Here is a 12,450-nt window from a genome sequence, read left to right as displayed (position 1 = left end):
CCATTTAATGTTTTCAAATGTTTTCGATGAATTTCTAGGAATTGTAAATAGAAATTTATAATTTACACAATTCAAGTTTCCCCTCATTCATAGTATTGAATCCATTTATAGATTCAAAAATATATTTTAAATAACTAAAATTTACAATTTCATGATAAAATTTGTCATGGGATTCTAGCAAAAAAAAATCACTTTTCACCTACTTTTGAACAAATATTTTCATAGTAGGTAAAAACAAAATAATGGAATTCTATTTTTCACATCTCTTTGAATGATTTGTTTCATGACAACTAAAGATGAAATAATGGAATTTTATTTTTCACCACTTTTGAACTTGACATAAAAAGTTACCAGTGTAGATCCATCTTAAATACATACCTAACATGAGGTGAGAGAGATCAAAATCCTTTTTTTTTCATGATAAACACTTAAAAATTGTAAATGATATAAATATATACATAGTTGATATTAAAATATTTTACATAACATGTATATTGAGACGTTTTATTAGGTCAAATTAAAATAGTTTTTTATCATTAATATATTTTTAAGTATATGTCAATATTAAGTCGTATAAAGATAGGAATGAAAAACAAAAACGCGCTGCGCTGAGCCGAGCCGCCCTGCAACGAGCCTGAGATTCTCGGCCCTGCGGCCACCTGAGGGTCCCCGAGAGGTGCATCGCCAGCAAGGAACCCCTGCATTCACTCTTTTGACAGGCCTGAACGACTATGCCCGCCGCAATCTAGGGGAGCTCGATCCGGCCGAGCTAAGACTTCCCTCATGGAGTCTTCTTCGCCCTCCCCAGCCGAAGCTGAGGCCTTTGCTAATCTGCTGAATTCATTGCCAAAAAAGAAAACTTCAGAGGTTTCGAAATTTGTGAAATGCCTGGATGATATCCCAGAGATCTCGCTCCCTCCTGAGAAACCGATCTTGGTTTCCCTTTCTTTGTCTGAGCGTGCCTTGGTGGGACAGTTCACTGGTCTCTGGCCCTCCCCTAGATCCACTGAAATCTGGGTCGCAAGGAACTGGGCGCTGCTGATATCGGGCAAGGTCACTTCATACTTTCTGGGGAAGGGTTTCTTCCTGTTCGAATTTTCTGAAAAGGAAGATAAGGATCTGATCTTCCGAAATGGGCCCTATTTCATGGGCCCCCAGGGACTATATCTCAATAAGTGGATGCCAGACTTTGATCCAGCAGTCGACGTGCCCACTGCCGTTCCTGTGTGGGTTAGATTACCTAATCTGCCAATGCACTGTTGGAACTGGGAATCCCTCAAGCACATTGGGAATACCCTGGGTAAATTCATTGATCGAGCAAACAGTAAAGATCAATATGACTGTGCGAGAATTTGTGTTGAAGTTGATCTCGAGGTTGGTCTACCTGAGGCAATAAAGATCATATTTGGAAGTTGGACGCACCTGCAAAAGCTGGATTACGAACAACTACCGTTCAAGTGCAGGAAGTGCCAGGTCTATGGCCACTTCGCTAGAGGATGCCCAAAAAATACGGAATCAGAGAAAGGCAAAGAGGACGGGTGGACGCAGGTTAAAAGGACAAAAAGCAAAGCCCCAAGAACATGAAATGTCAATGGGAAAGCTCTCCAAACAGGTTCAGGGATTCAAAACCCACATATGGAAGAGCAAGGAAACAAATTTATACAGCTCAGTTCAACAATGGAGGAATTCCACGATCTGGAGACAAAAAAGAAAGAATTGGCCCAAAAAGAGCCCCCCCAGGAACCAAAGCAAACAGACAGTAAAACAGATAGAATGGAAGATACACCCTCAGAAGAGGCTGAGGAAGTACAAGGCTCAGAGGACTCAGAAGAAGAAGGCGAGATAGGCGAATCACAAACCTCGGCCAGAAGATCTTTGAGGGGCCGAAAATCAGCCCGTGAGAAAAGAGAGCAGGAGACATACAAAGAAAAACTGCAAGGAAGCCAACCCACCCTCGAGAAACTCCTGGCTAAAACTCCGAAGATGAATAGAAACCTGCCCCAGAGCTCTAAAGGAGCTCTCCATTCCAAAAATAAGTGATGAGGATCATCTCCTGGAACTGTAGGGGTATGGGGAGCAAAATCAAAGAAGAAGCTGTCAAAAGTTTGATAAGATCTGAATATCCTGACATATTCCTCATCTAGGAGACTAAAATGGAGGACAAGGCCTTCCTCCTTATCGGCAAAAATCTGTGGAAAAGAAGTGAAGGGCAAGCAGTTTCAGCCAGGGGTGCCTCAGGAGGCCTGGGTACCCTTTGGAATGCAAGCAAGTTCACAAGGGTGAAAGAGATCGCCAACACCCATTGGCTGTTCTCAAAACTGAAGCATGTTGAATCAGATGAGACTCTTTACCTCTTTAATGTGTATGTCCCAGTCAGTGCAAGAGAAAAAAAGAATTGCTGGGATTCTATTAGAGAGTTGGCAGACTCTGAATATTTAGCAAATATCATCATCGCTGGAGATCTAAATCTCACATTAACTATGACTGAAAAACGCGGAGGGAGCATAGTAAGGGATCTAGCACGAGAATGGGCTGAGGATCTACTCCAAGATTGGGACATGATCGACATCAAACCATAGTCGGGCAAATTCACCTGGTCCAACAAAAGGCTCGGTCCAGGCCACATCGCTACAAGGTTAGACAGATTTCTTGTTCAAAGCTCTTTTCTTCTTCTTGGTCTAGATTCTAGAATGCATATTCTCCCCTGTAGTGTCTCTGATCACAGGCCCATCGAGCTTGAACTTTTGGCTCATTGGGATAAAGGCCCCATTCCTTTTAAATTCAACCCTCTCTAGATCAAGGCGCAATCCTTCTTGCAGTTAGTGAAAGATACTTGGAAGCAACCAGTTAATGGCTCTGCGTTCTTTGTATGGGAGGAAAAACTCAAGAGAGTGAAGGCTGCTTTAAAAGTTTGGGTAAAATCTCTCCCAAATCCTGCAGTGGAAAGAAAGAAGCTACAAGAACAACTAGAGACCCATCAGCTTAACTCAGAAAAAGAAGAGATCACAAAAGAAATCCTCGAAAAAGAGGCGGACCTCCAGCAAAAGCTGCTTAAAGCAAGCCTGGCTGAGGAAGAGTACTGGAGGATCAAATCTCGTAGGCTCTGGCTTAAGGCAGGCGACAAGAATTCATCCTTCTTCCATAAGCAAGCCCAAGCTCAGAAAAACTTCAACTCCATCATCGAAATCAGGGAAGAGAACATTATTCACAGAGACACTCAAAGCATAAAAAATGTGGCCTTTCATCATTTCAAAAATCTATATAGCGAAATAGAGGTACAGGGTCAAATTCCATTGACTGTAAATGAGGTTTCCACGCTGATATCTAACAGAGAGAATCAGTTCTTGGAAGCATAAGTCACAAATAACGAAATCAAATCCGCCCTCTTCTCTATGGAGACGGACAAGGCTTTGGGCCCTGATGGCTTTACTGCCAGATTCTTACAGAACTGTTGGCAGATAGTCAAAAAAGATTTGTGCAGAATGGTCTGGAAATCTCAAACCTGCCAGAAAATAGGGGGAAGTACTAACTCGGCTTTCTTGACTCTTATACCCAAGGAAAGAGGTGCAAACTCCTCCAGATTCCGCCCTATTTCCCTTTGAAATATAGGCTATAAGCTGATAACAAAAGTGATTGCGAACAGATTGAAAAAAATTCTCCCGGACATTATTTCGGAGAACCAGGGGGCTTCATTAAGGGAATACAGATTGTGGACAACTATATACTGGTTCAAGAAGCGATCCACTCAAGCTTGGTCCGGAAAGAGAAAGGAATGGTTGTCAAACTCAATCTTGAAAATGCCTTTGATAGGGTGAGGCATAGATTCTTGCTAGAGGTCCTCCACAAATTCGGGTTTGGGCATAAGTTCATCAAATGGATCAAGGCTTGCATTAGTGAGCCATGTATTGCCCCACTGGTGAACGGGAGAGCCACATAATTTTTCAAAGCCTCAAGAGGGCTGAGGCAAGGGTGCCCCCTCTCCCCCTTGCTCTTTGTCCTCCAAGCCTCAGTTTTAAGCTTCCTCTTGAATAGAAAACAGTCAGAGCAAGAAATAATGGGAATAAACATTGCAAGAGGAGTAAAAAGCATAAATCATGCATTGTTCGTTGATGACTCTCTGTTGCTGGGTGCCGCCTCATTGGTCTTGGCTAACCGATTCAAAGAGGTAGTGGACGACTACTGTGCAGACTCAGGAAACAAGCTCAACAAAGGCAAATGCCATGTCTTCTATTGGAATACTTCCGCCAGATCGATCCAAGCCATTTCTAATTGTTTAGGTTTTGCAGCCACCTCTACTTGGACTTCATTCAAGTACCTGGGGCTCCCTGTCTTTCAAAAAAGGGATCTCAGCAGAGAATGGATGCCGCTGTTGGAAAAATTGAAAGCCAAAATTCAGTCCTGGGGATATAATTGGCTCAATCTCGCAGGTAAGACAGTACTGATAAAATCAGTATTGAACAGTCTTCCCATCTTTCAGGCAACAATGATGATGGCACCCATGGGCATAATGAGGAAGATGGGGGCTTACATAATTTTTTTTTTGGAAAGGTGGCAAAGGAAACGAGAAGAAAATCCCCTTATTAAGCTGGAATACGATCTCTCTGCCCAGAATCGAAGGCGGTTTAAATTTTAAAAACCTCAGCAAGAAAAATACAGCCATGGGTGCTAAATTGGTTTGGAGGATCATCGCTCCAAAACCGGGTTCGGTACATCGTGCACTGTGGAAGAAATATTACGGAGGACAGAGAACACGCTGTCTGAATAATTCGAAGGCAATTGTAGGTTCGATGATCCATAAATTATGTGAAAAATCCGCAGCTCTTATCAAGCATCACGCACATTGGATCCCAGGGAATGGTCAGCGCATCCACATTTGGGACGATAGCATCATGGGAAGTGAACCGATTGCTGAAGACCAATCCTTAGCCGCTTTGAAAGATTGGATGAACGCTGAAGGTATTAAAACTCTGTGGGATCTGTCCCTCTGGGATAATGATGATTGGTGGCGGTGGAAGCAACTAGAGGTGCCATCGAATCTGGCTAATGAATATCCTGTCTTTCTTTCCCATCTGAAAGGCAAATCCCCAATGAACAGAAGGAAAGCAGATAGCCGAGGTTGGGGTCCGACCTCTGGCAATTATATTGTTTCGCAGGGTTATTTCCAGCTCTCTCGATTTCTTAATGCACCGCCCGACTGGAGGCCATGGCAGGGGATCTGGTCTTCAACAATGCTACCCAAAGTTGACACCTTTTGTTGGCTACTATTTCACCACATAATTCTGACAGAAGATAGGCTCAGGAAAAGAGGATACTCAGGGCCATCTCGCCGCTAGCTGTGCGAGGAACAAGAGGAAAATGCCCCCCACATGATGCTGTCCTGTAAATTCGCTGCAGATTTGTGGAAGGAGGCTTTAGACCCATGGAGCATGAATATTGGCCCTTTCAATCACTGCTCAGAACTGTTCTCTAATTGGAAGCGAATGTACCCAGGTGGCACTGCTCATAACTCCCAAATCAAAGATGCATGGCTCGCCCTGGCCAAGTTAATCTGCTAGCATATCTGGTTGGAAAGAAACCAAAGGATTTTTAAGGACAAGAAGAGCGCTTCTAAGATAATCTGGGTAAAAATTAAAAGTCACCTCAAAGATTGCATGGGAGACCAAATAAACATGAAGGATCTCACTGAGCAAGAAATAGCTTGGGGTGCCTCCCTGGATCTTCAATTCTGAGATAATGTAAAGACCCCCTCTCCCCCCTTAAAGCCTTGGCAAATCTGCCTTAATGATACAGATTTTGCTGAATTCTGCAACAAAAAGGCGAGGAAAGCTCTATTTTTTGACGGTGCAGCTAAAGGCAATCCTGGCAGCTCTGGAGTTGGTGGTGTTATTAAAAGTGCAGAGGGTAGAACGGAAGCTAGATATGCTTGGGGAGTGGGCATCAACACCAGCATTCAAGCTGAAGCTCTAGCTCTCCTCTAGGGACTCAAGGTGCTTAAGAATTTGGGAATCAGAGAGGCAGTAGTTTTTGGGGATTCTCAGACTATTATAAATTCCATGGTGGAGAATTCCTCTCCCTCAGATTTAAGACTATCTAGATTGCTGATCAGAATCAACTCCCTTATATTCTCCTTTCAGAAGTTGGAATTTCTTCACATAAAGAGGGATAACAACAAAGAAGCAGATGTTGAAGCCAATAAAGCAGTTCTCCTCCCTCTCGGACATTATATAAGAGACGGGGAAGAAGGCTGGGATCCCATCCCCTAGCTGCCCGATAAGAATGTTTTACTGTCTACTTCTAAAGTAGTTTTTTTTCATCTTTAAATTAGGACAGATAGAGAATTCTGCAAGAAGTACAAAATGTAAAGTTTGCAAGATCTTTAGGAGGATAGTTATATGGTTCCTGGATGAGGCGAAATCTAAGCCCCTCCTTCCATTTTGTAATCTGAATTGAGGCATTTCAGCCAAGAAGTAATATATCAGTCTAACCATTCTTGTTAAAAAAAAAAATATTAAGTCTTATTGAGATATTTTATTGATTCCCCACATTGAATATTTTGTCATACAAAACATTAAAATACTATATTTTAACAATTATATATATATATATATATATATATATATATATATATATATATATATATATATATATATATATATATATATATATATATATATATATATATATATATATGAAGTTGACATCTACATAAATTAGTTAACATAGATCTTCAAATAATTTATTTAAATTTCGTGTTGAAATATTTTTGAAAAGTATAACATTTAAACATCTTATTTTTTAACTTCTAAATACTTCACATCATATTATTATTATAGCCAACATTATTTTTTTATTAGGACCATAATTTATTTTTATTCAAATCCTCTAAAGGACTAATGGTCAGACTTAGACATCCCATCATAATGGTTTTTATTATTATAGCCGACATGATTTTTCTATTAGGACCATAATTTATTTTTATTCAACTCCACGGATGGATGAAGGCATGGAATTACACATCTCCTGATAGGTTGTAGAATGAGCCCCTTGATTTAAAGATATGAAGACCCCCAAATGCTGAGCAAAATTATATATTAAACATGACAATAAATTAACAATAGGTTGTAAAGAGGAAGGCCTCGTGATTATAATGGTAGTAGTTAAAATTGATCTTGTGTCACTTGAGTAGAAGCCCAACATAGTTCCTAAGTTCTCTCGTTACATAGTTAATAGCTCTTAAAATTCTTTATATCAAAGAAAAAATAAATCTAAACATGGAAAGTATTAATTGTGTCCAATATTGAAGCTCATAATATTAACCTTGAGTGTTGTCTTATTAATCATGTATTGCCAAGGTGTTTAGCTTGGATACTATTTTAGATGTACTTAGATGATGAATCAAGGAAATGTGTGTGGAGAATAACATGCCACTCCTTCATTGTGTGGCCATGATCATTTCCCATTGTTACCTTGTTACCTAGTGCTCAAATTCTACTCTGAAACCATAGTCTTTCACAAGTGAATATTAGTTTCGGCTCATTATTTTCTTTCTCCCTATAAATAATGGTCATTAATTACTAATTACTAGTGGTTATTGGTTATTTTCATTATTTTATCTCTCTATACATCATGGCTATTGCTTACCATTTGTTAATAGTTATTGGTTATTTTCATTAATTTTTTTGGCTCTCTATACATCATGGGTGTGCCAAATAGTGTATCAAAGAAAAGTTGTTATAATGCAAGAGCCATATGGGTCATCAAACAAGTGAAATTTCATGGAAAGGGTAAGTTAGGGTAAGAAACTCAATGTGTGAAGGAAAGGCTATTTTTTCATATATGAGAAGTATCTCAGAGAATTGAGAATGATTAGGGGATACACAATTTTCTCATAAATACACGGAAAATAATGGGCATAGAAAATAGATCGAAATTCTAATAAAAGCTACTTTGAAATATAAAACCAGAGTTGAAGGCATCAAAATCAAGAAACAAGATTTGGTTTATCATTGGTACATGATAAAAGAAAGACTTCTACAACGAGGTATAAAGAGAGGCATGTATACTCGAATATTAAATGAAGTTGTAAGTATCCAAATTATAGAAAAGATGACTAAGAATGCATCAATAGGATGACCATAAAAAAAGAGAATGCAAAAGTGAAGCATGGTAAGTAAGATACATGGAAAATAAGCAAGAAAGGTATGGAATATTGGAAGGTTATGGATATCATCAAAGAAACATGTAGTAAAGCACATAGACAATAACAAAACAAAGTTTGGAATCCAAAAGGAAGTATAAATTGCAGTAGATACACTTGTAATTGAAAATGTCAAACAACGAAGATGGAAGGTAAAACCAATAGAAGTAGTTGGATGTCTCATGAAGAGGAGCCCATGACTTGTTTTTACATAGTGATTGAATAGAGCAATGAGGGATTCATTTTCCCTCGACATGTAGTCCATTATTTCAAGTTAGAGTTATTTTAGGCTTATATTAGATATTTTCTATAAATGGGTGCTTTGATCCATGTTCCAAGAGAGGAATTCTTTATAACCAGGAAAGATCAATCAAACAAGGATTTAGATGATCCAATCACAAATCATCCAGGTCCATGGTATCGAATATAAGTTTAAAGGCTAGATTAGAATCAGATTTGGTCTAACATGGATCTGTAAGTTTGATAGAGACGTAGATGATTTTTCTAAGTTCATTAGACTAGGCTCTAGAAGATATATAGATTTTCACATGTTTAGCTTAACTAAATCCATATGCAACATAGTTCTAACTAAAATGTGGATTTGATTAATTTATGACAATCCAATTGTATAACGAACAAGTCCAGCTTACAATTTCATAGCCTTAGATTTTTTTTCTACTAGATAGTTTTTTATTGTGTAGGTCTAGGTCGAGGCTCAAAGTGATATTTCAAGTTAGGTAATAAATCTTTTAGTGGTGGGGTTTCCTGTAAGGGTTTTGGAATTTTGGGGATTGTGTGAAGTTGTAAAGTTCATTGTGAATACATTGGAATATGGAATGAGCGGACCGAGTTGATTGAAGGATGAATCTGATTCATATTTAGGAGTAAAGGGAGGATTCAACAGATCCTCCAAAATAAATTTAAAGTATGATAGAGAGGGTTGAGTCAAATTCATTTGGGTCGCCATCGACCATATGGAAAGTAGATGCATTGGCACCTGAAAAGTCTTATAAATATAACATCTTCATTTACTAGAGAACATCAACATACATTATAGATAAGTTAGTATTGCATGTTCAAACTTTAAGTTATATGATTACAAGATTACATGGTACATAAAAAGATATTAACATAATAATTGTAGAGTAAATTATAAGTTAAAGAAAGATTCACAAAATACAAACCAAATGTAAAGTTTTTAGATTACATTTGAAAATAATTGGCATGATGTAAACTTCACCTTCACCTTTTAATCTTCCCCTACAAGGAAGGAAATGGAGATGAAGGTATGTTATATGTGTGTGAAGAAATAATGTGTAGAATAATCCATCATCCATGTCCAATGGTAATTTACATTAAACAAAATAAACACGCGTTCCTATTTGAATTTGTCTTTCCCATTTACTAGTTATGGACATGGCTAATGAGAAGAGTGCATTGGACTCGTTGCAAACAAGACATTATCTCTTCTTTGATATCCTCAAGTAATTTATACCTTTTCACAATTTCTAAATTCCATTTTCTCAAAGCTCTTCTTCCTTCTCTATCACATATCTTCCGAGGTCCATGATGATTATAGATGGTTCTCTTTGGTGAAAGTGAAAAATGATTAAAACTATTCTCTCAACACTAATGACAAGAGTATTCCATTATGGTTGCAATGATATCAACCACAACTATTCCCCAAATTGTAATCAAATAGAGATGCCTTCTTCTAGCATCCATGAAAATAGTTGGAATGATGGTTATGAGTCAAGTAGAGATGCTTCCCTTTGGAGAAGTTTCATGGTTGATATAGTTCCAACAATAATGGGAGAATCTTTCCATACATGTTAACATAATAGTTTCAATCAATTTGCATTGAGACCAAATAGAATCATCTCTACATGTGATGGACCTAGACCAACCAACATGTCTTAATGAAGGAACAAAGCTTCATGCTGGTGGCATTAAACAATTGTGAAACTCCCCAATGTGCAAGAAGAATGCTCAATATTAACAACACATGGGTATAAATTACCTGTTATTAGAGAATCAATATGGGTGTTGCTGGAACTTATTGGCTATGTGGATCAACCAACACTTGCAAGGAGTAAAATTCTCTTCTCATTCACTAGATTCATATCTAGTAAATGAGAATAGGCATCTTCAAGCATTGACCCATGGCTTGTTTTGTAGAATGTTAATTTCGAAATGGCTTGGAAAATATATTATTTTGCATTGTATTTCTTTATGAAAACATGAAACATCATCATCTCTTTTTCCTTCTTTCAAAAAGGACATGAAAAAGTGAACTGCTCAAGACACAATTTATTTTCTAGAAACAAAGAAAAGATATCATTTAAGATAATAAGTGATTGATATGTACCTCAATATTCCACGATAAAATATAAATATCTTTAAAATAAATCAGTAAAAATTATTTGACACATAATTATCTCACATCCTTAGTCACTGCCATACCTTTTAAAGTGCAACCACCACCTTCGTCTTCACCGCCTCAACACACCATATTTCGAAGGGCCAAAAACATCTAGACTCATCTAAACTTGAAGAGGCAAACTTAATCTATGTAACCGACTTAATTTTTTTATAAATATAAGTGCTAAACACAGTCATATATCCCACTCTCTATTTGATATTTCTTTATTTAATTTAGTAGTCGTAGTTTCATTAGTGATGTGTCCACTTTCCTTTGAGTGGTATCAGAGCCAACCCTAGTAGTACTCCCTCACAGGAGGGATTTGGGATGAGTAGTTCAAACGATTCTGAGTAGGTGTGTTGATGGGATTGTGAACTAGGGTAGAGCATAAAGAAACCAATGTCAACTTGTCTGTGTGTGGGAGAATTGTTGTACCATGGAAGGTTGAATACACTAGAATTTGTAAAACAAAGTTTTGTAGCATAGCATGAAGTGCAGTATCAGAGTGTGCAAATATAGTGAGGTCATGGTGTGGTTGGAGTATGAACCAATATCAACCAACGTTGAGTAGAAATTAAGGAAGGATATTCTTGTTGAGTGTGTGTTGTGAAGACGCCAAACTATGTGGAATTGGTGGTGGAGCTGAGTGTTATCATGAACTAATCTACCATCCAAGCGGTCATCAATTGAAGGGATTATATGAGAATAAAAACATTGGATTCAAATTTTTAGAGACCAGAAAGGCCAAGAGATAGACCGAATCAAGGCATTAAGTTGGAGCAAAGTCATTGTTGTCTGTTGGGACCACATACATCTCTACTCAATTGTAGTGGAGGTAATGGTATTATTCACTGATAGAGAGGGCTAAGAACCCATATGGATGCACTCACAAGAATGTGTTTGAGCTACTATTTTTAGAGAAGCCATCGTGGAATAAGGAGCTATGAGGAGAAAGAGTGTAGTATTGCAAGTTGTGTGAAGGAGAAATTGGGACTATGGAGTTGTATTGCTATGCGACCGTGTTGTTACATATGTGTGTAGGACTATGCAACTAAGGTTGAAAATTACTCCTAAAATATTGTGGAAATCGTATGAGTTGTTGGTTAGCTATCTAAATTGAGCTGCATATGAAATTATATTCTAGCTACTGAGGTTGATTCAAATGTGAAATAAGTAGTTGATCTTTTTTTGCAAGAGCGATATGTTGCGATATAATTTTTATGTGGAGTTGGAATGACCAAGAAAGTGTGAGAAGCAGGAAAAGTCAAGGTTTTTCCATCATAGGAGTTTGAGCGCCGAGGTGTACATAGCACTGTGTGGAACAAGTTTCTGGTGGAGCGATCATTTGAGGAGGAGAAAATTTCATGTGGTCTGTAATTTTTCACAGGATCGTTCTTGCAACTTTGATGTAAAATAATGATGACGATAATGAAGACACTAAGGGTTCATTAAGGAACCATTTGTGTGCATAATTTCGAACAAGATGAGGTAAAGTAAACAATATTGCAGTGTGATAAAATCTAAATGAGCTTATATGTTTTGGAAAATAATTTCCATGTATAGGAATAGTATTAATCTTTGTTGTACTTGATATGATATTGGTATGGTATTATTGTAATGAGGCATTTATGTTGTTAGGGGTACATGATTAGTTGTACCAGACACCCCAAAATTCATTTCTGCATATGTGTTGTGAGCCTTGTTGAGTCAGACAAGTAGTGTTTATCCCTCTTAGGTAGGGAGAGGATGTGACATCAGTTGTTGAATTAACCACTAGGTGGATATGTAGTTACGTGGGTGTACTTGTATTTAATATTGATGTGGAATTTTT

At 37.9% G+C, this 12,450-nt stretch overlaps 2 protein-coding genes across 2 annotated transcripts; both read left to right on the top strand.

Annotated features, from left to right (window-relative positions):
- The first annotated feature begins 783 nt into the window (after positions 1–783).
- Positions 784–1,584, top strand: LOC149163765 (uncharacterized). The gene has a single exon (XM_089429253.1). The coding sequence runs from the start codon at positions 784–786 to the stop codon at positions 1,582–1,584; it is 801 nt and encodes a 266-aa protein (XP_089285379.1).
- Positions 1,585–2,153: 569 nt separating this feature from the next.
- LOC149163764 (uncharacterized) lies at positions 2,154–3,356 on the top strand. Its single transcript, XM_089429252.1, has 2 exons — positions 2,154–2,507; positions 2,820–3,356. Exons 1-2 carry the CDS (start codon positions 2,154–2,156, stop codon positions 3,354–3,356), a joined length of 891 nt encoding a protein of 296 aa, XP_089285378.1.
- The last annotated feature ends 9,094 nt before the right edge of the window (positions 3,357–12,450 follow it).

This window comes from Pinus tabuliformis, chromosome 5_1, assembly GCF_031772625.1.
Source record: "Pinus tabuliformis cultivar Carrire ecotype Pingquan chromosome 5_1, CPIR1, whole genome shotgun sequence".
Classification (NCBI taxonomy): domain Eukaryota; kingdom Viridiplantae; phylum Streptophyta; class Pinopsida; order Pinales; family Pinaceae; genus Pinus; species Pinus tabuliformis.
Note: the sequence above shows the minus strand (reverse complement) of the source record. Positions and strands in the feature narration are given on the sequence as shown.